General features: G+C 37.0%; 1 protein-coding gene across 2 annotated transcripts in view; it reads right to left on the reverse strand.

Annotated features, from left to right (window-relative positions):
- Positions 1-25,738, reverse strand: part of RBL2 (RB transcriptional corepressor like 2) — a 43,584-nt gene that overhangs the window by 7,180 nt on the left and 10,666 nt on the right. The window contains exons 1-14 of one of the 2 annotated variants that reach the window (XM_055412782.2): positions 23,842-23,862; positions 22,754-22,882; positions 21,249-21,409; positions 21,093-21,157; positions 20,318-20,504; positions 15,569-15,735; positions 13,357-13,466; positions 12,544-12,647; positions 11,056-11,193; positions 10,043-10,207; positions 9,145-9,256; positions 6,262-6,531; positions 5,783-6,063; positions 5,514-5,690 (exon numbers count right to left, since the gene is read on the reverse strand). In XM_055412782.2, coding sequence (XP_055268757.1) covers positions 5,514-5,690; positions 5,783-6,063; positions 6,262-6,531; positions 9,145-9,256; positions 10,043-10,207; positions 11,056-11,193; positions 12,544-12,647; positions 13,357-13,466; positions 15,569-15,735; positions 20,318-20,504; positions 21,093-21,157; positions 21,249-21,409; positions 22,754-22,871 — 2,055 coding nt within the window. In that variant the 5' untranslated portion in view covers positions 22,872-22,882; positions 23,842-23,862. Of the gene's footprint in view, positions 1-5,513; positions 5,691-5,782; positions 6,064-6,261; positions 6,532-9,144; positions 9,257-10,042; positions 10,208-11,055; positions 11,194-12,543; positions 12,648-13,356; positions 13,467-15,568; positions 15,736-20,317; positions 20,505-21,092; positions 21,158-21,248; positions 21,410-22,753; positions 22,883-23,841; positions 23,863-25,738 lie in introns of those variants that run through there. The other variant, XM_055412779.2, reaches the window with a different exon arrangement.

Here is a 25,738-nt window from a genome sequence, read left to right on the forward strand (position 1 = left end):
GTAAGGGCACACAGAGAGTAAATTTGACTTCTAGCAGAATACAGTACGAGATGCTCCACGAACCTTCTCCCCAGCGACACTGGTGAAAATCGCATTAAAAAACAGCCATTTAAAGTCTCTGGAAATGTCTCTAAAAAGCATACAACAAATGAAGAAATACATATTCAAGTAAATCTACTAATTCAGTAACAATAGAGGGAATACGTGGTATCTGAATCAAGACCTAGAATAAACAACCATAGTGACAGAAAATTCATTAGAGGAATGAAAAACTAGATTTGAATTGGCAAAGGAAAAGTTTTAACAAACCTGAGATGGAATTGTTCACAGAACAGAGGACAGAATTAAGAAAAATTAAAAGTGCTTCAGAGAAATGGGGCATACCATTAAGCACATCAAGGTCACATAATGGGAGTACCAGAAGGAGTGAAGCAGGAAGAAATGTTCAAAGGCTGAAACCTTCCAAATTTATTTTAAAAACATTAGTCTCAGTTCACTCGCTCAGTCATGTCTGACTCTTTGCGACCCCATGGACTGCAGCTCGCCAGGCCTCCCTGTCCATCACCAACTTCGGGAGTTCACTCAAACTCATGTCCATTGAGTCAGTGATACCATCCAACCATCTCATCCTTTGTCGTCCCCTTCTCCCACCTTCAATCTTTCCCAGCATCAGGGTCTTTTCAAATGAGTCAGTTCTTTGCATCAGGTGGTCAAAGTTTTGGGAGTTTCAGCTTCAGCATCAGTCCTTACATTGAATATTCAGGACTGATTTCCTTTAGGATGGACTGGTTGGATCTTGTAGTCCAAGGGACTCTCAAGAATCTCCTCCAACACCACAGTTCGAAAGCATCAATTCTTCGGCATTCAGCTTTCTTTAAAGTCCAACTCTCACATCCATACATGACTACCAGAAAAACCATTGCCTTGACTAGATGGATCTTTGTTGGCAAAGTAATGTCTCTGCTTTTTAATATGCTGTCTAGGTTGGTCATAACTTTCCTTCCAAGGAGTAAGCGCCTTTTAATTTCATGGCTACAGTCACCATCTGCAGTGATTTTGGAGACCAAAAAATAAAGTCTGCCACTGTTTCCACTATTTCCCCATCTATTTCCCATGAACTGATGGGACTGGATGCCATGATCTTAGTTTTCTGAATGTCGAGTTTTAAGCCAACTTTTTCACTCTCCTCTTTCACTTCCTCAAGAGGCTTTTGAGTTCCTCTTCACTTTCTGCCATAAGGGTGGTGTCATCTGCATATCTGAGGTTAGTGACATTTCTCCCGGCAGTCTTGATTCCAGCTTGCACTTCATCCAGCTCAGCGTTTCTCATGATGTACTCTGCATATAAGTTCAATAAACAGGGTGACAATATACAGCCTTGACGTACTCCTTATTTGGAACCAGTCTGTTGTTCCCTGTCCAGTTCTAACTGTTGCTTCCTGACCTGCATACAGATTTCTCAGGAGACAGGTCAGGTGGTCTGGTATTCCCATCTCGTTCAGAATTTTCCAGTTTGTGGTGATCCACACAGTTAAAGGCTTTGGCATAGTCAATAAAGCAGAAATAGATGTTTTTCTAGAACGCTCTTGCTTTTTTGATGATCCAACGGATGTTGGCAATTTGATCTCTGGTGCCTCTGCCTTTTCTAAAACCAGTTTGAACATCTGGAAGTTCAGGGTTCACGTACTGTTGAAGTCTGGCTTGGAGACTTTTGACCATTACTTTACTAGCGTGTGAGATGAGTGCAATTGTGTGGTAGTTTGAGCATTCTTTGGCCTTGCCTTTCTTTGGGATTGGAAAGAAGACTGACCTTTTCCAGTCCTGTGGCCAATGCTGAGTTTTCCAAATTTGCTGGCATATTGAGTGCAGCACTTTCACAACATCATCTTTTAGGATTTGAAATAGCTCAACTGGAATTCCATGACCTCCACTAGCTTTGTTTGTAGTGATGCTTTCCAAGGCCCACTTGACTTCGCATTCCAGAACTTCTGGCTCTAGGTGAGTGATCATACCACCATGATTATCTGGGTCATGAAGATCTTTTTTGTACAGTTCTTCTGTGTATTCTTGCCACCTCTTCTTAATATCTTCTGCTTCTGTTAGGTCCATACCATTTCTGTCCTTTATTGAGCCCATCTTTGCATGAAATGTTCCCTTGGTATCTCTAATTTTCTTGAAGAGATCTCTAGTCTTTCCCATTCTATTGTTTTCCTCTATTTCTTTGCACTGATCACTGATAAGGCTTTCTTATCTCTCCTTGCTATGCTTTGGAACTCTGCATTCAAATCTTTCCTTTTCTCCTTTGCTTTTTGCTTCTCTTCACAGCTATTTGTAAGGCCTCCTTTGACAGCCATTTTGCTTTTTTGCATTTCTCTTTCTTGGGGATGGTCTTGATTTCTGTCTCCTGTACAATGTCACAAACCTCCATCCATAGTTCATCAGGCACTCTATCATATCTAATCCCTTGAATCTATTTCTCACTTCCACTGTATACTGGTAAGGGATTTGATTTAGGTCATACCCTGAATGGTCTAGTGGTTTTCCCTACTTTCTTCAATTTAAGTCTGAAATATGTCCACAAATTTTAACAATTTCCAAGTAGGACAAATGCAAAGAGCTCCATACCCAGACACATAGTAAAAAAGTTGAAAGCCAAAGAAAGGGAGAATCTTGAAAGCATCAAGAGAAAAGCAACTTTTTGCTTCCTAGGAAACTGTAATAACGTAACAGAGAACTTCTCGTTAGAAACTATGGAAGCTATGAAACAGTGTACAAAGTAAAATCTAAGAATCCAGTATGTAACAAAATTATCTTTCATAAATGAAAGTGAAATGAATATAGTCTCAGCTAAACACAGGACAGAAAACTTGCTGCCAGCAGAACTATCTTACATGAAAACACTAAAGAAAGTTCTTCAAGCTAAAAGTGACCCCACACAGTAATTCAACTGCACATGAAAAAACAAAGAGCAATGGTAAAAATAATTACGTAACTGGAAAGAATATAAAATGTGTATTTCTTCTCAATTGATTTTTTAATTGTATAAAACAAAATATATATGTGAAGAAATGTGATGTTATATCTCAATAAATATGGGACCAAAAAAAGGCAGATAGAGCAAAAAGAAAAAAAAAGATATTAAAGAAACCACTAGTAAAAAAAAGTTTAAAACTCAATACTGAAATTAAAATGTCATATTAGAAAGTATTTATTGAATGCACATGAAAATGAAAGCAGTGAAGGAGAGGATCTAAAAGACAAGAGACATAAAAAACAAAAAGTAAAATGTCAGACACAAATCCAGTTACAACAATGTTAAATGTCAATGTATTAACAATCGAAGAAATTGTCACATTAGATTAAAAAAGAGATCCAACTATATACTCCACATATAAAAAAACACACTTTAGGTTAAAGCAAACAGATTTAAAAGGATGGAAAGAAGACATATCATGCAAACAGCAACTCAAGAAAGCTGAGTGTCTATGCAAAGATCACACTATAAAATAGACTTTAAAACAAAAAAGTTACTCGAGGTAAAGAGGGACATTTCATAATGAGCGGTCAATTCATTAGAAAGATCTAACAATTAAAAACATACATACACCTAATAAGAGCACCAAAATACATGAAGTAACAACTGACAGAAATTAATGGAGAAATAGACAATTCAATAATATTTAGAGTTCAATACCCCACTGGCAATAATGGATTGATCAACTAGACAGAAGATCAACACAGAAACAGACTTTAACACTATTAAGAAAGAATAAACACAACACCAAAAAACCTTACATCTAGGGATGTAACAGATGTAACACCCAACAACAGAATATATATTCTTCCCAAGTGCACACTGAACATTGTCCTGGATAGACCATATGCTTGGCTACAAACCTTCAATACATTTAAAAGGATTAAAGTAACTAATACAAAGTGTGTTTTGGAACCACAATGGATTGAAACTAGAAATTAATAGAAATTTGAGAAACTCACAAATACATGGAAATTAAACAACACACCTAGACAACCAGTAAATCAAAAGACATTAGAGAATGCTTTGAGATGAGTGAAATAAAGACACAACATACCCTAATTTATGAGATACAGCTAAAGCAGTGCTTAGAGGGGAATCTACAGCTCTTAATGCCCATAGTAAAAAAAAAAAAAAAAGGAAAGATTAAATTACCTAACCATCCATCTTAAGACACTAAAAAAAAAAGAGCAAACACAGCCTAGGGAATTCCCTGGTGGCTCAGTGGTTGGGACTTGGCACTTTCACTGCCAAACGCCTGGGTTCAATCACTGATCAGAGAACTAAGATCCCACAAGCCGTGTGGCAGAGCCAGGTAAACAAAAAGAACAAAAGTAAGCCTCAAGAAAGCTTGAAAAAACAAAAAGAACAAAAGCAAGCAGAAAGAAGGAAATAATAAATATTAGAGCATATAATAATAAACCAGAAAGTGGTTCTTTGACAAAATTAATAAAACATAAGCTAGACTGACCAAAATTTTTAAAGAAGACCGTCAAATTACTACTGACAAAGAATAAAAAGGACTAAAAGGAATATTATAAACAATGTTGTGCCAACAAATTAGAAAGCCCGGAGAAAACAAATTCCTTGGAAGATACACACTATCAAAACTGATTCTAGAAGGAATAGACAATCTGAATAGACGTGTAACCAGGAAAAAATCATTCAGCAATAAACTACCCACAAAGAAAAGCATAGGCCCAAAATGTTCATTAATCAGAAGGTAAAATATGGTTAAGATAACAATACTCCTCAACCTAATCTATAGATTCAACATAATCTCTATCTGAACCCCAAATGACTTTATAAGAAGAAGAATAGACAAGTTGATTCTAAAATTCATCAAGAATGTCAAGCAATTTAGACTAGCCAAACCTTGAAAAAGAAGAAAAAAGTTACCGATTTTAAAACTTGGACCACTTGTTTTAAAATGCATAATGTTATGTGAGTTTCAGCTCAATAAATTATTTTAAAAAACAAAGTCAGATAATGAGTGTTAATGAGAATGTGGAGAAATAAGGACCTTCATATACTATCTGTGGAACTGTAAAATGGTGCAGTGCCTTTGGAAAACAGTCTGGCAGTTCCTCAAGCAGTTAAAAATGGAGTTTACCACATGACCCAGAGATATGCTCCAAGGGTATATACAGAAGAGAAATGAAAAAATGTCTATGCAGAAACTTGTATACACATGTTCATTAGCAGCACTATTTATAACAGCCCTAAAGTAAAAATAATCTAAATGTCCATCAACTGATGAATGGATAAACAAAATATATTCATATAATGGAATATCATATTCTAAAACTGACTGTGGTACTTGTCACACATATCTATGAATATACTAAAATCCACTGAGCTGTATATTTTAAATGGGTGAATTATTCAGTATGTGAATTTTACCTTAGCAAAGCTGTTAAAAGTGTTCTAAGAGCAAGGAAGTAGCATCTTTTTCCTTTTATATTCTTAATGGTACTCACCTTTGCCATCACATAAATGGCACACATTAACAGCTGGTCCAGATGTCTGTCCATCATAAGTTCAGGACACTGAATTATGGAGAATTCAAAGCAGGTCCAGATTTTTTTCCTCAGTTCATCTGAAATATCCAATTTAGCACAAAGATCCCGAAGGCGGACACCTGCTAAGTGATAAACCTAGTAGATAAACAAAAATATAATATCTCAAACTTGATCTAACCCTTGTATTTCCCAAGTTCTAGACCTGGTGAGGGTATGTGAAAAATTACCTTCCTAAAGAAAAGCGATAAAGAGCTGGTCTTCCTGGGTCTGATACTGCTGCTGGTTAAAGGCAGGCCTGGTTTCTGCTGTGGTCCACCAGGGGAAATCTGTTGGATGGCCACCTGACCAGGGACTTGCAAGGTTGTTCCTGTCACCTGTTGCGAACTTAAGCTTCCAGTCAGGGCCTGAGCACTGAGGGGCTGGATGGAGCCGGTCACAGCTTGCGCCTGCCCCCCAACATTGACCTGGACTGGGAAGAACGTTATTCCTCCATTCTCATTGGCAATACCTAAAGTTTGTTTCAAAGAAAAAAAAAAAAAAGCACAAAGAAAATGTTGATAATACCAGATTCTCCAGTCAGAGGTTTCCCATTTTTCCCCTCCAAACCCCTTTCCCAGTCCGCGCTTGTCTTGTATCATCATCCCAGCCAAATCTCAAGTAATAAATGCCAGAGAAAGAACTCAATATCCAACTCTGCCTTCCTTACCTTGTACAGGAATGGTCACTGTTTGTCCATTGTTGGCTGTGACGGTAGCTGTTGCCATGGTGACCAAGGTCTGTCCAGGAACTGGTGTGACAGATACAGCCTCCCCGGATACATTCTGCACAGGGACAGCATTGACTAGAGGCTGCGGGGGAATGCGCCCTGGAGTCCCTCCATCAGTGGGGCTGTCATTCTCCACAAATAGTCGCCTTCTGGTAGAACTGGCTGTTGGGGAGCTATACCTATCATACAGTGTGGTTGGAGATGATATGCCTAGGGTGAGAAAAAAGAAAAGATCGAACCATTTAACTCAAGGAGACAGATCTGACTTCCATCCAAGATATTATGTTCACAAATAAGTGTTTGAAATACGTTATAACTGAAAAACAAAAATTACAGGAGTCACATCATAGCTAAATTCAATGAATGAAAATTCAACTGAATACTATTAAGAGAAAAATTTAAAGGAAGGATTTTTCTCTATTTGTCTCACACAGTTGCTTTTTTCACTACATCTTCTGCTAAATCAAACTAGACTTTTCCCTCCACTACCATGAGGTCTTGATGATTTAGGGGGATTTTGAATAACTATTTTTCTACCGTATTCAGTTTCTACCTAATACTCAGATAACACGATTTCACTGTAAAGCTACTACTTGATATGAAGATTTGATGGACTTGAAATTACTATGGTAACATTTGGGGCATTTACTCTCCATTTTATGCATTTTCATCGTCATTTTTTACACGTAGAAAGTTACTAAAATACAATAATGTCAGTAAGAATGGACATGCATGTTTTAGATTCAATTAAGCTTAGTTTACTATTCTTTAAACAACCTGAGATATGATTCACCTATATTTCACCCACTTAGATTGTACAATTCAATAGTTTGGGGTATATTACATCACTATTTTTTTTTAAGTTGTGATAAAATACATATAATTTGGCATGTTGTATCACATTCACAGAGGGTTCCACTGGTAGCTCAGCTTGTAAAGAACCTGCCTGCAATGCAGGAGACCCCCGTTCGATTCCTGGGTTGGGAAGATTCACTGGGGAAGGGATAGGCTACCAACTCCAGGACTCTTAGACTTCCCTAGTGGCTCAGCTGGTAGAGAATCCGCCCACAATGCGGGAGACCTTGGTTCGATCCCTGGGTTGGGAAGATCCCCTGGAGAAGGGAACATCTGCCCACTCCAGTATTCTGACCTGGAGAATCACATGAACTGTATAGTCTACAGGGTCACAAAGAGTTGGACACGACTAAGTGACTTTCACTTACTGTGCAGACCACCACTATCACCACCATCTTTCCCCGAAACTCTTTCAACACCCTAAACAGAAACTCTGTTAACCGCTGTAGCTTCGTCTATTGTTAAGTTTGAATCCACACCAATCTGAATTTTTGAGAAGCATCCCTTTCTCTTTTCCATGTCCAGCTGTAAAAACTGCACATGAGTGGGTTTTAAGTATTAAAATATATGTAGAGAGGTCATAAGAGGATTGATAGGAGTAGTTCTGACAGACTGTGGCTTAACATTTCAATTTCTTGATGATACAGAAGGAAATAAATTTACTAGATTTACCTTTGGAACAAAGCTGCAGAGTTAAGAACACATTAATTATGATCATTATCTCTGGATAAACAAAAAAAGTTCTATTGTATGGCACAGGGAACTATATTCAATATCCTGTGCTAAACTATAATAGAAAAGAATTTGAAAAAAGAATTATATACATGTATAACTGAGTCACTTTGCTAGATAGCAGAAATTAACACAATATTATAAATCAACTATACTTCAATACAGTTTTTTTAGTGTTTCAAATTATGATCATTATCTTGTAAAATATTAAAAGACCTCATGAAAATGGAAAAGTGATAAGTACAAAAAATGAAGTTTAAAGTGGAAAACAAGCAGAAAAAGTTAAGCCATTATGTCTCCTCTTTAAAAAAGGAGGAAATTTTCATATTGATCATTCATATTCATTGACTATGCACTGATATAGAGTGATTTCTGATTTTAAAACTGATCTTCTATAGCCAGTGCTTATCAATGACATTAAAAAGTTGATCTAGAAATAGTATCTAATGGCATCTAATGATTTAGAACTCTCTGGATTTACAGAATTGCTTTTAAAAAAGTAGTTTTATCTGAAGTATGTGTTGCACTTGGCAATTGTTATAAAGAGCTGTCTAAACTGTAACCAGATGAACAGCAAAACTTCCCTTTGCTGTACCTCAGGGCCAGCAATGCTGTTACGTTAACCAGGGTAGGCAGCACTGCTCAACTGACAAGAGTCAAAGCTAAACACACCTGGGAATTCCCTGTGATCCATGGTTGGGACTTGGAGATTTCACTGCTGGGGTCAATCGTTGGTCAGGGAACTAAGATCCACAAGCAGCAAGGCATGGTCAAAAAACTAAAAAACCTGAACACACTCAGGCCATTCAGTCCTCTCAACTCACTGGTTCACCTATACCTAATTAATTACATCATAGACTCCATCTTTAAGAAACCTTTTTCTGCTTCTTCTGATTTTAAAAGTAATACATATTCATCTTAAAAACTTTATAGAAATCACCTGGAATTCTATTACCCAACAATAATCATTTACGGTTTGGTTTTTCCATTTCAGCCATTTTGTGTGTTTATAGGAAAAAATATACTTAAAAAATAGGAATCACATTAATATATAGCATTCTATTTATTTTAAAAGATACTTATCATACATTTTCCTGTGCTCTTTAACTGATACACTATAACTGTGACACTATAATGCACGGACTGTTTTCTTCTATATATACCCTACTAACCTCACTTGTAGTTTTGGATGGAATTTAAATCCCCAAAATACTTCCCCTAGTATTTTAAACTTACTTCTTCCGAGTCCTCCAGTATCAGCACGAACTTCACTCACCCTTCTGGGAGTCAGAGGGGAGCCAGCAATACAAATTTCATCTGCTCTTTCCAGGTTCTGAGGTGGCATGACCTATTAAGAAATGTTTACACAAAATACCATTATTCAAAAAAGTATTTTTTTTTAAACACCATAAAATAATAATCTAACGCAAAAGGAAATTATCTTGGCTCATCAGTTTTTCCACCTAAATAAAATCACCTATCTTTTTCACTTTCATACTGAAGTTAAAAAAAATTCTGGGACTTTCTTGGTGGTGCAGTGGATAGGAATCTGCCTGCCAATACAGGGGACATGAGTTCGATCCCTGGTCCAGGAAGATCCCACATGCCCCCGAGCAATTACTAAAGCCCATGCACTCTAGAGCCCATGCTCTGCAACAAGAGAAGTCACCCAATGAGAAGCCTGAACACTGCAACTAGAGAGCAGCCCCTACTTGCAGCAACCAGAGAAAGCCCAAGTGCAGCAAGGAAGACCCAGCACAGCCAAAAAAATAATAAGTAAATCTTTAAAAAAAATTCAAACCTAATAACTGGATACTCAATACAAATTAACCTTCATTACTCATTTGGAGAATTAGACAATCAACCATTTTAAAGTATAGAAACTTGATCAGGAAATCAAGACAGAACACTGAATTCTTACTCTGTCACTAACACCTTGGGGCAGTCACTAATCATTTGACTCTTGTTTCCTCGTAGATACAGAGGTGACTGTACTAAATTACACCCAGCTGTTACCCTCCCACACTTATGAGCAAGATGCTAAGTTTAACTGTGGTCAGTGAAAGAAAATTATGAATAGGATAGATGTTGATATGCTTTTTGTCATAAAAGATGTTAAGATCCTTTCACAAACCTCTTCGCATGTGGGAACTCTGTTTTCATTGTCTCTAATTCTGTCCCAGAGTGGAGACTCTGGTTTCCAAGCTAAATGATCCAAGATTTGTTCTTCAATCTGATTAAGGTGTTTTACCACCTCTCTACAAAGGCCATCTTCTGCTCTAATGAATACTTCTATCACCTGAAATGTTTAAAAATGTCTTGGTTTGTTTAGTAATAACTTTTAACAAGAAAATTATTCAAGTGGAAAAGCAAAATGGGCAAACATATTTCAATATTTTTTACATATTTATAGAAACAGAAGTCAATTTATGAAAAATTATAAGGTTAAAGAATACTATTTTGAAACAACTGCTCTTCATTTTATTACCGAAATAAATAATTATTTAAACTGCAGGTATGAACCATCTAAAATCTTTTGTATGGTAATACATTTCAAAAATCTTTAAATTAAAAAACATGCTCTGTCTATTGAGATTAAGAAACATGACTTAAAATGTGATATTTAAAAACTGAACAGTCTATGCCACTATAAAAATTAGTTTTGACTAGTGTATGAGAATTAAGATAAGTTTATATACTAAATCAATATCAAGAGGGAAACCAAATCAGTGTTGTAACTGTATGCCTCTACATAACATGTGAAAAGTTCTTTTCTGAAATACACTTTCATTTAATTTTCATAAAATTAAAAAGAAGGTTGCTATCATGATTAGCTAGTAATAATTTGCTACTTTTTATAAACTTTCTTACCTTATAAAAAGAAAGTATTCTAAAAGACCATCAGATAAATGGAGGAATCATATGAAACTTTTATACAAAATAGGTCTATACACATTAAAAGAATTTATATATTTCTTAAGACTCTATTTCTTCTTTGCTCCCCATTTAGAGTGGAAATTATTAAATATGTAATTAAAAACAGAAGAAATGTACTTCCATATTAAAATGGAAGATGATTAAAATGTTAGATGACTAAATGCTACTCTCTTCTACAATTCCTCATCAGTATCAGATTTTCAAAAATACCTTGTAAAAATGATAAAGTGGCACATCGAATATTTCAGTAATAAATGGAAAATTCCCAGGAGGCTTATAAGAAAAAGTGACGACCTCAAGGCAGCACGCCAAGAGTGATCTGTGGAATGCATCTTGTTCCAGAATGCCCTATAAAAAAAACAAAGCTTCAACATGTAGGAACATTTTTATACTCTTCTGTATGTCTCAAAATTAAAAAAAGAAAAATTGTCCTAAAACAGCCTTTTAAATTTCTACAACCATATACTATTTTTATTGAAGTTCAGTTGATTTACAATGTTACATGAGTTTCAGGTGTACAGTGTAATGATTCAGTATTTTTGCTGATTATACTCTAGAAATAAGTTATTATAAGACAATGGCTATAATTTACTGTGCTATACAGTATATCCTTGTTGCTTATCTATTTTGTATATAGCAGTTAGTATAGTTAATCCCATAGTCCTAATTTATCATTTCCTACTTCCCTCTCCTCTTTGGTAACCACAAGTTTGTTTTCTGTATCAGTGGGTCTGTTTCTGTTTTGCATATTTTTAAGATTACATATGTAAGTGACATTATTTCACTTACTATTCTCTAGGTCCATCTGCACCATGCAAATGGCAGAATTTCATTCTGTTTTATGGTTAACATTCCATTGTATACACAGCCATATTTTTATACAGAATAAAAGCAGTGTAGATAGTCATAACGGAGAAGGCAATGGCAAGCCACTCCAGTACTCTTGCCTAGAAAATCCCATGGATGGAGGAGCCTGGTAGGCTGCAGTCCACGGGGTCGCTAGGGGTCGGACACGACTGAGCGACCTCACTTTCACTTTTCCCTTTCACACATTGGAGAAGGAAATGGCAACCCACTCCAGTGTTCTTGCCTGGAGAATCCCAGGGAAGGGGGAGCCTGGTGGGCTTCCGTCTATGGGGTCACACAGAGTCGGACACGACTGAAGTGACTTAGCAGCAGCAGCAGCAGATAGTCATAAGGAGTCAGAACCATTATTTGTCAATTTTACAGTTTTCATTAAAATGTTAAAGTTAATTTATTTTTAAATTATTTTTATTGAGGTCATTAAAAGTAACAATTACTTCCAATCTAGAAAAATTACCTTAATCAAAGATCAATGGTTGAATATTTACGTTAAATTCCTATATAGTCAATACTCAATTTATTCTATTCAAGGCTTGAATTAAAACTCCATGTTATTTAAAAACCTCAATTAAGGTTAAGTCTGAATGTGCTAACCTTGACTACAGAGTCTTATTACCCACCGAAACGCTAAGTGATAACACACAGCCTGCTGCAGTGGGAAACACTAAGGGGCAACTGGAGATGAGAGGCTCAGAACACAAATTTCCTCAGATGACAATCTTATTCCCGCAAAGTCATATATTATTTTTTCAGTAATGGCTGTTTTCTTGGTGAGTTGGGCTGAAAGGGAACTACATTTTATTGTGCTGCTCAGTACATTGGTTATTTACTCACAGATAAATCCATGTCTCCCAGTCTTTTTTGTTCCTGCTCAATAACAGATTCTAATACTTTATAGTAAAGCATCTCTGCAAAACGAAAATGTTTGCTGGCAATATCTGAATAAATAATAAAAAAACACAAAAATCACATGCAAAGAACATAAGTACTGTGGAAAATAAGGGTCTATCCCATCCCCTGCCCACAGAATACAATTTAAAAACCAACCCCAACACTTCATATATATGTATGTACTTCCCAGAGCTACTATTTCAACCGTCCCTAAGATTCCTTAACACTTTCTTCATGGCAACACTGAAATTTTTCTAAAATTGGAAATAAAATTTGTACATAAAAACCGTAAGAGCACTCCATCAAGATCACACTTTTTTTCTTTTTTTAAATTCCGAATAGAGCAGCTCTATGCTAAGAGGTATGTAATTGGCTTACTACTGCACTCCTATTTGGTACTTATACTTCATGACATCAAACAACTCCAAGAACAAGCCTAGGCAGGTAACAGCTATATCTTCCTCCTGTCCTTGTTCTTAATATTATGAGGAATCACTATCTATACTTAATATCCAGTCTATAAATGAAAACTAAAGATTTTAAGTGCCAGAGGTCCAACATAATAAAGATTATCAATCTAAAATTTCTCTCTTATTGAGATTAGCCCAGAAATCAGTTGGTTGATAGAAAAGTTGGATATCCGTATTGTGGCCCTCAGACTACAGTCAATTTCTGACTTGGTTTGCAAGAAAGAAATCCAAATATTAATAGTTAAATTTCAAAAATGAGAACAATATGGATAATATTAAGCCTTACCTTTAGCACAATTACTGCTATCCTCCTCTGACTGGGAATGCTGAGAATATATCTCATACATTTCTTTCAATCTGTTGGCAATAGCCTGGGTTGGATCTCTGGAACACGATCTAAAAAAAGAAGAAGAAATTATCTGATTTAAGGGTCTCGCCAAGTCACAAAGTGATAAACTGTTTACAACTCTGGAATTTCAGAGTAATTTTAACCTGTAAATATCAAATACTTTGAGCAGAAACTATACACATCCCAATTAATCCAAGCAATCCCATACTTCCTTATCAAAGCTTGTTAGTATTACCATTTGAATGAAAAATATTTATTCCATGGAACAACTCTGACCGGTGCCCATTTGATGTATGTTGACTGGCCCCCACCTACCCTACACATCTGTAATCACTGTTGACAAACCAAATTGCCCTCAACTCTTTCCCCAGATAGCAGCACAACTCTTTCTTATTAAGGACTCGCGGAAGAAAATAGAATGAAGGGTTATATAATCTACACTACAACAAAGTCATATAAATCATTACTGGCATTCTACATTTTTTCCTCCAAAATGAAGTTTATTTCATTGATTTTTCTAGTTTTACTTGAAAGGCACTATATGTTCAATTCAGAAGCATAATATAAATGATCACCATGTGGGCTTTTGTAATAACTATGTTTTTATCTTGATCATAAACATATATATTCATTGTAGAAATGCAGCAAGTTTAGAAAATTACAAAGGAAATAAAAATCAATTATAGTCCTGATACTAATGGCTACTGAGTATCATATGTAAACAGAATTTTATTTATGAATACACACAGAGGTTACAAAAACAGGACTCTTTGGTTCTACTTAGTATCCACTGGCAATATTTAACCCCACTAATGGTATTGTAAAGTAAAGAAGCTGTTACACCTAGTTAGAGACAGCAAGGAGATCTGGAAGACACACAGGTTGACAGCCTTCCAAAATGTATTTATAAAATGCTTCTGAATTCTAGGTAAAAAAGATTCATCTGAGCAATATGACTTAGGAAGAGGTCATATAGAAAAAGCCTACTGGGTGTCAATCACAATCGAGTTTATGAATAAGGTAGACTTCATAAAAATGTACAGGAAAACTGATCAGTCTTGGTATTTAATATGTGTGGCTATGAGTGGGAAATTACTGTATGCTTATACAGGGCTTTCTTATACTATACTGCCAGAAATTAAATGGTCTCCCAAAGGGTCTATGTCATTAAATCATAAATGTTTAGGAATAGGAGCAGTCTTGGAGGTAATTTTGTCAAATAAATTTGCTAAAAATTATGCACAGGTAATGAAATTCAGTCTATTGTGTTTTTCACTAAAGTTCCCTGATATTCTTACTAGTATCAGACAGATCAAAGGAACAAAAGGCAGCTGACTTCCTTTTCAGGCTAGGGTGTTTTATAGAACTCAGAAAAGTTACAGTGGTTTTACATTGGCTGTGAATCTAACTGGCTATCTTCAAATGTGACCCACCCTTCAGAAATTTGCTCAGAATCCCATTCTGAAGTCCTTTTGACAGATGCCCATCTTTACTGATCCCTCTTTCCTTGAAATCTTTAGAATAACTGATATAGTTTAGTGTTTTATTCTACAGTATCAAGTGTTATTAGTTACTGTCTCCTGAACTATGTTTAAAAAATCTGACAGCTATGAACTGAACGTTTGCAGTTGCTCCCCTCCCTACTCCCACCTCAATTTCATGTATTGAAATCTAATGCCCAAGGTGACAATGTACAGAGGTGGGGCATTTGGGAGGTGACAAGGTCATGCGGGGGTCGGTCCTCATGAATGGGATTAGAGCCCCTATAAAGAAAACCTAATTCTGCTACATGAGGACACAGCAAAAACAGGAAGCAGTCCTCACCAGACACTGACTGTTATAGCACCTTGATCCTGGACTTCCAGCCTTTAAAACTGTTAGAAATTAATTTCTGTTGTTTCTAAGCCACCAATACTCAGTCTACCATATTCTGTTATAGCAGCCCAAATGGACTAAGATACTGAGAAAAAAAGGATAATTTTCTATTCATACCTTTTATGTCCTCTAAGAACTAACAATAGAACTGAGCATAACATTGATATAAAATTATCAATGGGTGAATTAAGGAACAAATGGCAAAATATTAAAATAAAAAATTGGAAGAAAGTCAACAACCAAATCTTAGAAGGCGAGAAGGGCTCAGACTAACCTTAGGGTCTGTTCCAGTTTCTCACTTGGCGCACTCCTGAGGCCCGTGAGCATGGTGTGAAGGCGACTCACACTATGTGTCGCTGTGGAAACTGGAGTCACACAAGGGCTGCTGTCCTTAATGTACCTCACACCGGTAAGTGGTGTAGAGACTCTAAGTGCTTTAGACTAAAGGGGGGAAAGGAACATTATTTTAGGTCAAAGAGACTGTCAATCACTTCATAAATGGGAATTCAAGCCAATCACTGATAAATATTAGTGATTCAAATGTCCCCACTTTCTTGGAATTTAATTATAACACTACTAAGAGACATCACTATCCTTGTGAAATTGCGTTAAAGGACAGTCTAGCCAACCAAGAAGTTTGTCTCTTAAAAGTTAAATATTTATGGGAATTCCCCAGCAGTCCTATGATTAGGGCTCTGAACTTTCACTGCCAAGGGCCAGGGTTCAATCCCTGGTTGGGAACTAAGATCCCACAAGCCTCACCATGTGGCACAGACAAAAAAAAAGTTAATGTTTAAAATAGATCCCTATTATTCCTCCTTCAAAACTTAACTTGAAAGCAAAAAGAAGCATGAAAATATTAAGGCTATCTCTGACAAACATAATTTCATAATTCCCATTTATTTTTATTTTTGTAATTATTCAAAGACTTACAAAAGAAAGCTGAGAATTAAATCTGGCCCAACTGAAATCCATGATTTCACAAAAGCCCATCTGAATAATCAAATCTTGCTTCACAGAGAGGATAAAGCAAGCCTTCCTAGATGTAGAACACAAACTGACGCAGAAGAGCCTTCTTCAGTCTTCCTGCCCCTCCTTTAGTTTCTAGAATCTAGCATAGATTTCCCCCCTGAAGCAGACAGGTCATCAGAGAAATAAGTTCAAGTGAAATTCTTGAACACAAAAATGAAAAAGATACAACCTGACGCCAAAAAATTGAAGCATGAATATATAATCTAATAAAATATATTTTTCTGTATTTCCAACAAACTCCAAAAGGTTAAGATAGCTTAAGAGTTTTTTAATACTCAAGACAGACTATGTTTCCCTATGTAGTAAATGTACTTATTCCAGAGACAGCTGTAAAAACACCCACCAAAAATTTTACCTGGCAACAGAACTGTTCGAGTTCCAGGACATACAGAAAAACACAGAAATCCACTGTACAGAAATAAATCTATATGCTTTCTCTGTGACTTAAGAGTAGAGCCAAGACTTCCACTCTGCTTCAAAGAAATTAATTCTATAATTTTTTTAGGTCAATAAGATGATCTAGGTTGATTAACTACATTCAGAAGATTTCTCTCTGTACTTAACAGCTTTTTTTTTTTCTGGCTTCGTCAGTTCTTAGTTGTTGCACTTGGGATCTTTGTTGCCATGTGCAGGTTCTTTAGTTGCGGCACTGGGATCAGACCTGGGCCCCCTGCATTGGGAGCACAGAGTCTTAACCACTGGGCCACCAGAGGAGTCCCTGAGCAGCTTTTCTTGTAGCCACCGTCTTCCCTGTGTATGACCCGGTGCCTTTCTGGGAGGAGAAGCAACTGCAGCCGGCAGCATCGCACCACTGTGCCTACAGGCAGCAGTGCTTCCACAAAGGAAACGAGGTAAGACAACCACAAACAACTTCCTGCCCACAGTCCTCAAGGTCGGCACGGGGCTCCTTGGTAGCCCCGTTTAAGTTCTTAGCTTAAAACTTCCTGTGCATTCTGATCAAGAAGAGTCTTTAACTCCTTAGACCGCTTTTATTGCCTGTCAACTTATACTACTAGGTAACCTCTCCTAATTCCATAACTTTAAAAGCCATCTGTATCCTAATGATTCTATGTATATGTGTGTGTGAAGTCCTTACATATGGGCTTCACAGGTGGCGCTAGAGGTAAAGAACCCAATACAGGAGACCAAAGAGGTGCTGGTTTGATCCTTGGATCGGGAAGATCCCCTGGAGGAGGGCATGGCAACTCACTCCAGTCTTCTTGCCTGGACAGAGGAGCCTGGCAAGCTACAGTCTGTGGGGTTGCAAAGAGTCAGATACGACTGAGCGCGCACACACAGGTACTTTTATATATAGCCTTTACATTTGCTGTGGACTCGTCTTATATCTCTCTCTATTAAAGATTTAATCTTTTTTTTTTTTTTGGCTTCAACAGTGGTTGCTGTGTGTGGGCTTTCTCTAGTTGCAGCAAGTGGGGGCTGCTCTTTGTTGCGATGATCAGGCTTCTTATTCTGGAGGCCTCTCTTGTTGCGAGCACAGGCTCCAGGCGTGCTGGCTCAGTAGTTGCAGCTCATGGGCTTAGTTGCTTAGTTCACAGCGTGTGGAATCTTTCCAGGCCAGGGACTGAGTCTGTGTCCCCTACATTGGCAGGTGGATTCTTAACCACTGGACCACCAGGGAAGCCCTAGTCTTATGTATCTCTTAACTGCCTACTCAGCTCCTCTACTAGAATGTCTAAAAGACATCTCACGTTGAACATACTCATAACTGTAACTCTTGATTTTCACCCCCCTAATCATTGGAAGGACTGATACTGAAGCTCCAATATTTTGGCCACCTCATGCGAAGAGTTGACTCACTGGAAAAGACTCTGATGCTAGGAGGGATTGGGGGCAGGAGAAGGGGTTGACAGAGAATGAGATGGCTGGATGGCATCACCGACTCGATGGAGGTGAGTCTGAGTGAACTCTGGGAGTTGGTGATGGACAGGGAGGCCTGGCGTGCTGTGATTCATGGGGTCGCAAAGAGTCGGACATGACTGAGCGACTGAACTGAACTGAGACTTGTTCTTTCTCCCCTCAGGAACTGTCAATAGTAAATAATTATGTAATGCCTACAAGCACTGAACACAACACTTGTCACAGACCTCATGAAGCTTAGACTCTAATGCAAGGAGACAGATAATGAATGGTCCATCTATCCTTCCTTCCCCTCTTCCTCCTTCTGGCTTTCTCTATCATCTTCAGATAAACAATTCTTTCTATCTGCCTACCTACCAACCATCAGACAGTGATTAATACTAACACTAATCACAGAGTAAGAGGGAAAGGAAGTCTTGAGGTATGGGAGGATGCTGGTGGTTATTATTTTATATAGTAGTCAAGTTATTAGAGATCTGGAGGAAGTGAACAAGTAAACCACGTGAGTATCTTGAAGAAACACACCATAGGCCAAGGAAACAGCTTGCTCTGAGTTGGGAGTATGCTTGGCATATCTGAAGAAGGAAAAAGGAGGTTAATGTGACATGAGTGGAAATGGGGAGGAAGAAGGTGGTGAGAGATGAATTCAGAGAGGGAGTGGGGCCAGATCACTGAAGACCTTCCAGACATCTGTAAGGACATTAGCTTTTATACCATGCACCCAACTGGAGTCCTCACTGTTTTCTTTCTTGCACACCCCAGATCCAAGCCATCAGTAAATTCTGTGGATGCTGTCTCCATAACAGAGCCCAAATACAACCATTTCTTTGATTCAAGACACCATGAATTATCACCAGAATCACTGCAAGAGCCTCCCACCCCTGCCCCATCCCACCTCTTCACGAGCCCTTTTAGAAATGTAAACCAGATTCCATCAGTACTGTTCTCTACAACACCTTCCTAACGGCTTTCCTCTCGAGCAGAGCAAAGTGGACATCTTCCCACGGCTTCCACAGCCCTATATGCTCGGCCCGTCCCCTTGGTCCACCCCCCTCACTTCTCGGTCACTGCTTCTCTCACTCATTCAACTTCTGCCACACTGGTGTTTTCACTCACCCTTCCTCCAAAAGGCCAACCATGTCCACACCTCACGGCTTTGTCTTTGCTGTTGTCTTGGTTTCAAATGCATTTCCCAGCTGTTCCCATAACTTGCTTCCTCACCTTCTTCAGGTCTGCGTTAATACTACCTCCTCAGAGACGTCTTTTCCAACCATCCTATCTACACCCAGGAGCCCAAGGCCCACCCATTCTCTCTTCTCAATACTTTGTTCTACTACTCTATTTTAGTTTTCTTCATTTATCATCTGATATACTATATATTTACTTGTTTGGTTATCTCTTATCCATCTCCCCACATCAGAATATTAAACAGGATATTCATAGCTGTTTTGTTCATTGGGGTAGTCCCAGTGTCTAGGACACAACCTGGTATATAGAATATCTTGAGAATATTTGCTGAATGAAAAAAAGCAAACCAGCCTTAAGTCTGGGGTTACAGGTGAGTTACCCCTTGGAAATTAGCCACTCTTGCCTCTGGAAGTACCTGTCACAAGTTGCTTATTTTCTATGAACACCACACAACAGAAGGGAAACTCTCAAGTCTCCATTATCCTGCCTGAAAGAACACATGATCCCGAAACTCAGTGTAAGAGAGTCTTCTTAAAAGACTACAGGTTCTCAGTTTCCGTAGTGGCTTAGATGAAGGGACTAATTTGGGTCAATCATTTTCGAAATGCCTACTATGTTCAGTATGTAAAAGCTATATATTCCTGGCCCATCTTTTCAAAACCAACAACCAGCATGATGCATTCGTTGACATTTATATTAAATTCATTTCTGCAGATCTAACCAAAACTTGTGAAAGTCAAGGTCAACAAAAGTTAAGATAATAAAGACAGAGATAACCTTTTCAACTGCAATAGGTAGGATGTGAATTTTCTTTTTTGTACTGGAAGCCAGTAAAATGCCCATACACACACAATTGCCAAAATAAAGCAGAACCTCCGGCATGTCTGCTCTTGTGCTGCCACTCTTCTGGCAAGGCTTGGCTCACCTTGTCAAAGTGCTGCTGCAGGATGTTTTTCATCTGCACCCTCTCGGCAGTCTCTGTTCCTGAACCAGTGTTCAGGCACCTTGAGAGAGTCCCAATTTCCTCTTCAGCATCCTCTCCCAGAAAAATCCGCTCATCTAAATTCCCAACAGATAAAACATACTCCTCATAGGCTTTATTGATGGCTTTACTAGAGGGGGAAAAAACAAACAGGCAAAATGTACACTCGCAGAACTGCCATTTGAAGTTGTGCGAGGCTACTTGTTTCATTGTTTTCATGTACTAAAAATTCTAATAGTTCTGTGAAAGTTAAATTTTGGTGGGACCACTAAGATAAAAACTGAGGAGTATAGAAATGCAGGCGTGCTCCACTATGCTCATGCCTTGTACAAGAAGTGTATTTTGCTGACAGTATTCCAGGGTGGGTACCCTGTACCAAGCTGCCAGTCGAGTTCTCTCTCCTGGCTGCTCCAGGCACCTATGAAGACCTCAGTGCTTCCACATCACCATTCGCCACCTGGGTAGTTCCAAAAGGATTTCTTTCAAAAATCATGATCCCAAAACTTAACTATTAAAGCTTTAAAGAACAGCTGCACAATTTTCAACTACTTCAAAACACGTGCTTTGAGTAAGAGTTGATAGAATTTTTTATTGCATCCCTATATTCTGCCACAAAACATATTCTAAATTTCCAGGATACAAACAATAAAAACATTAAACTCTGACGTTTCCCGAGCACATAAAGTATGAAAACACTTTTTATAACAGAAGTACTCACAAACTCTCTCCAAAATTCCCAGGTTCTAAAAAACCAGTAAGATTTTCTTCTTTTCCCTTAAGGAGCTATGATGGAAAAAAAGATCCTTAAGTCATCACATTAAATCAAGTCTTTACCCAGAAAATATTTTCAAATCATTTATTTCTACTTACAAACCTTTTTTTCATAAAGCTTCCTAATATAAGGTTTCCAGAAATGTTCCTTTATTCCTTTTGCTTCCAAAACTAAGCCGTCATGTAAGGAACACAGTTTCTCAATGACGCAAGGTGGGTCGGAGGAAGGTTTAGAATCCTTAGCGTGAAAATCTTCAGACAGACCTATGATGGGTAAAAGCACAGAACAGAGATATCAGGTAGCATTCAACAAGCCTAACTGTAATAAATTAAAATATAAATAACAGAGAGTCTAATCAGCACATGAGTTGTTAGCACACGTGTGTATAGGAAATAGTGTAAGGTGCTAATTTAACTGTTTAAATACACTTCAAAAATAGCAAATAGAAGTAAAGCTTTTATTATGACTCAAAAGATTTCAGTTATTCAGTTATCTATCTGGAGAGAGTTAAAAAAGAAAAACTAAAAATTTATTTTTTATACTACTATAATATCTACAAAACAGAAAAATAAAATTTTGCAAAAAAGTGTTACAGTCAAATAAAAAAGTCACTTTGAGAAAAGTTACTGTTCAAAGCACACAGTCTTTATATACTTTGATTTAATTATATTAGATGTTTTTATCATATTACTTTATAGCCCTTCCTGCCCTAGACTCAATGCAAAGTAAAAAAAAAACACAAATAATAAATAAAAGAAGATGGGAAAAAATGAAGGGAACCAGTGATATAGAAATACAAAAGGGAGTTAGGAAGAAAATAAATGAAAGGAAAGAATACAGAGAACACTAGACTTACCAAACCAGGAGCAACAGAAGTAATTAACTCCACTAACTTTAAAAATCTACCTTGGGAGTCAGACAAGTTGAAATTCTAATCATAACCACTTCAAAACTGACAATCACTCAGAATCCTACCAAGGTATTATTCAAGCAGCAAGAGCATTACATACTAGTTCAATAAGTACTTTTTAAATATTTGCTTTATAAATCATAACTTGGCCTCTCACTGTATATCATTCATAGAAATTCTACACCTTAAAGCCTACTAAATGCATTACCAAAATAATGATCATTTCCACACACCTTTTAGAGCTGAAAATGCATTTTCATTATTTTAGAACCACAGGCACTCCTCTTCTGTAGAGAAGATTTGAATGAATAAACCTTTCAAGAAATCTTCATTGGTCTCCTCCTGTGTGTCAGGCATAAAGCTTGCCAACGCACAAAACCACCGTCAGCTCGAATGTCATCGTTGCTACTCCAGATTTCTAAATTCCTTCTTCTCATCGAGTATATATTTCAGAAACTTCTAAAGTTGTCATCTAACACTTTTAAAACGTTGTGATATCTGCGATTTCTTTTTCTACAAATATTTTTACAGAGAGCTCAACTCCTAGTTCTAAGTACTCTGGGATAACTATGGTGATGAAGCGTGGAAAAGCATTTATGTTCTCTGATGCTAGGAAACCTGTACTATGTATACAACCCCCAAGAGTAAACATAGTGTAGACATGTGAGTCATCCAAGTCCCTGATTTACAAACTTACCTTTAAAATTAGGGTTCACAAGTTCTTTACGATTGGAACATTGAAGGGCATTTCCATAAACTAAGTCCAAAGCACACAGTAGAAGATGATAAGAATTAACCAAATCATCACTAATCATGGGAAAATTACCTATAGGATTATAAACAATTATAGAGTCAAACTTGCATCAACTTTACAATATTATAAAAATAATCTCTTCCTTTAATTAAAATGACATTATACAACAATATGCAAGGCTGACTCAAGAGCTACAGAAAGTGTTTTGGCAAATTTACATTTTGAAATATTACTTATTGTTTAATAAACTTCTAAGAGTTTAAGAAAAACCAAAACTTCACTAAAAATGCCATTCACTTAATAGCTGTTAAATAAACATTTATTAAATGCCTGTCCAAACTTACTTTCACTGGTTTTTCTTTTGAAAACTCTGAACACAACTTCATAAATTATCTCAAGCTGTAAGAACTTGTTGTACATGAAAATACTTTTTTGTCAGGAAAACTGGTATAAATACTTATTTGGGAAAAGCTCAAAAATTATGAATATAATTATTTTTTAGCATATATGTACTTTCAAAAGACCAGAAACTATAATCAGACCCCTAACAGTAATAGTTCAAAGCTTTTTGATGTAGTAATACAAGCTCATACAAACTAACGCAACAGGATCACAATAAAAGATATTTCAGTTCGAGAGCAAATATCCTGGGAATAATTGTTGATGCCTGGCAACAGAAAAAAAAATAAACCTAAACCTATAGAAACATATAACTTTTGTAGTTCTGGGTTATCTCTAACATTGAAAACAGGTTGTTACAGGCAGTTAAAAGAGTTATTCTTAGAAACTAAAACATAGTTCTAGATATTTTCTATCTTTAAGATATCCCCCCTTCCATTAAACACTGCTTATATATGCTTCATATTGATTTTACATTCTTGTAGTAACAGATTAATTCAATCTAAATAATTAACATACATCTGAAGAATTATTTCTGAAACTCAACATTTTCATACTAAATACAAACACACACTCATGCTACTTTGTTTCAGGCTTTTTTCTTCTTTCCTTGAAAGAAAGTTACCACTTACCTCAGCATATCAGGATAAGCAATTCATTTTTATAAGGGTGAAACATTTCAACAAATCAATTTAAATGAATTAAAGAAAGAGAAAAATATATTTTTCTGTTGCCAAAAACACAAATGATAATTAATAGGTTAAATTCTGCATTGATATAACCAAACTAACTTGCTTGGTTTGACTATAAAGATGCTTAATATTAAAATATACTCAATTCCTCAAATGTAAAACAGGAAGTGGTATCTACCAGTTTCAAATGAAAAAGTCCATCACACTGACAAGCCTAAACTTGTCGCTGGTGTGTACTTGCCATAGAAGGAAAAAACCTGCAGCCCAGTAACTTCTTAGGAGAAACTTAAATGCCCCTAAAGATCAGAATCTAAATTCCAGGACTCTTCTAACACGACAGAGTCTACCTTTCCAATCCTGACTTTAGAAATAAATCCCACTTTGCGAAATATTTTATCTTTCAATCGACAAAGATAATCTGACTAAAGACTTGGGATAGCATGTAAAACAGGAAGTGGTGCCTAACGGTCTTCAGGCCACAAAGTCCTTCATAACAAGCCCAAACTTGTCACTGGTATGTACCTGCCATTGGAAGTCAATAAAGATAACAGGCAAATGTTAGCTTATTTATTAGGAATGAGATCATCTGGGATGCCCACTGTTGCACACAAAGTCATGAAAAAGATGCCCATAAAAGAATACACCCCAAATAATGAAATCAAGAACTGAATAAAACCAACTAATCTACTCTACTGGAAAAGATCGTAGTGAATCATAAATGATCACAGCACTGGACTGTGAGTAGACAAAGGCTCTTCAGACCAAATAATTATAGACAGAATTAATAACAGTAAGATAAAATTCAAACACTGAGTTAACTGTAGAGACAAAAAATATGCCACTCCAGTTGCTCAACTGAGACCAAAACCTACTTGAGGGCAATACACTTCTTTTCCAGTAATTTATATACCAGTACTAAATACTTACCTCCAAGTATACATATACGATAAAAGACATAAAACAGATAAAAATCCTCTAAGTCAGATATACCTGCCCATAACCTACTGCCAAGATAAATATCATATATAACACCAGTCACGGTAAGCCAAGGGGCAGCAAATATTCAAACCATCATGAAAACAGTTTACGTGCTCTTAAGATGTTCTACATTTCATGCCACTGATCACACCACCTTCATCTGCACTAAAGAAATATGCAGTGTGATGGAAAGCAAAAATAACCAACCCTTCTGACAAAGAAAGATTTTTCTTTTCAACCAAGCATGCAGCTCGGGGAAGGCAGGATAAGTTGTAACCTATCAGACAAATCACAGTGACACCAACAGAGTGACACATCCCTGCTGGAGGGCCCACACACCCAGTATGAAACCAAGAGCTAGAAGATGTGGCTTCAAATCCTAGCTCTTGTTCCAGCAGCTGGTTTCTGGGCCTCAGTAACTTGACCTAATAGTGAGAATCTCTCCTGAAGAAACACCTTTCAGCTCTATAACTCTTTGATTTTAACTTTGCATTTTATTAGGCTATCTTAATGGCAAAGGCATTCTACACAGTCTACAGAAAAAGCTAAGGAACCGTACTTTCTTTTCTTCCTTAAATTACTAAGAATCATTTTTACATAGAAACACAGGACAATGATAGTCATAAAAATGGATTTCACTGAATGCAGACCTTGGGCAGGTTAAGTGAGAAGAGAGGGTAGCAAAAATAAGTTGTATCTAAAGGCATTTGATCAAGCATGTTTATCTGAACAAGGCATAAAAAGTAATCTAAATTACTTTGAGAATGATTTTACTCCATTATGTAAGGCACGTCGTGTGCAAAATACAAGTCCAAGACAAAAGCACAGACACACTAATGTGTTTTCAGCCCATAACTCA

Source organism: Moschus berezovskii, chromosome 22 (assembly GCF_049115385.1).
Source record: "Moschus berezovskii isolate FMDL1 chromosome 22, NW_MosBer_1.0, whole genome shotgun sequence".
Taxonomy (NCBI): Eukaryota; Metazoa; Chordata; class Mammalia; order Artiodactyla; family Moschidae; genus Moschus; species Moschus berezovskii.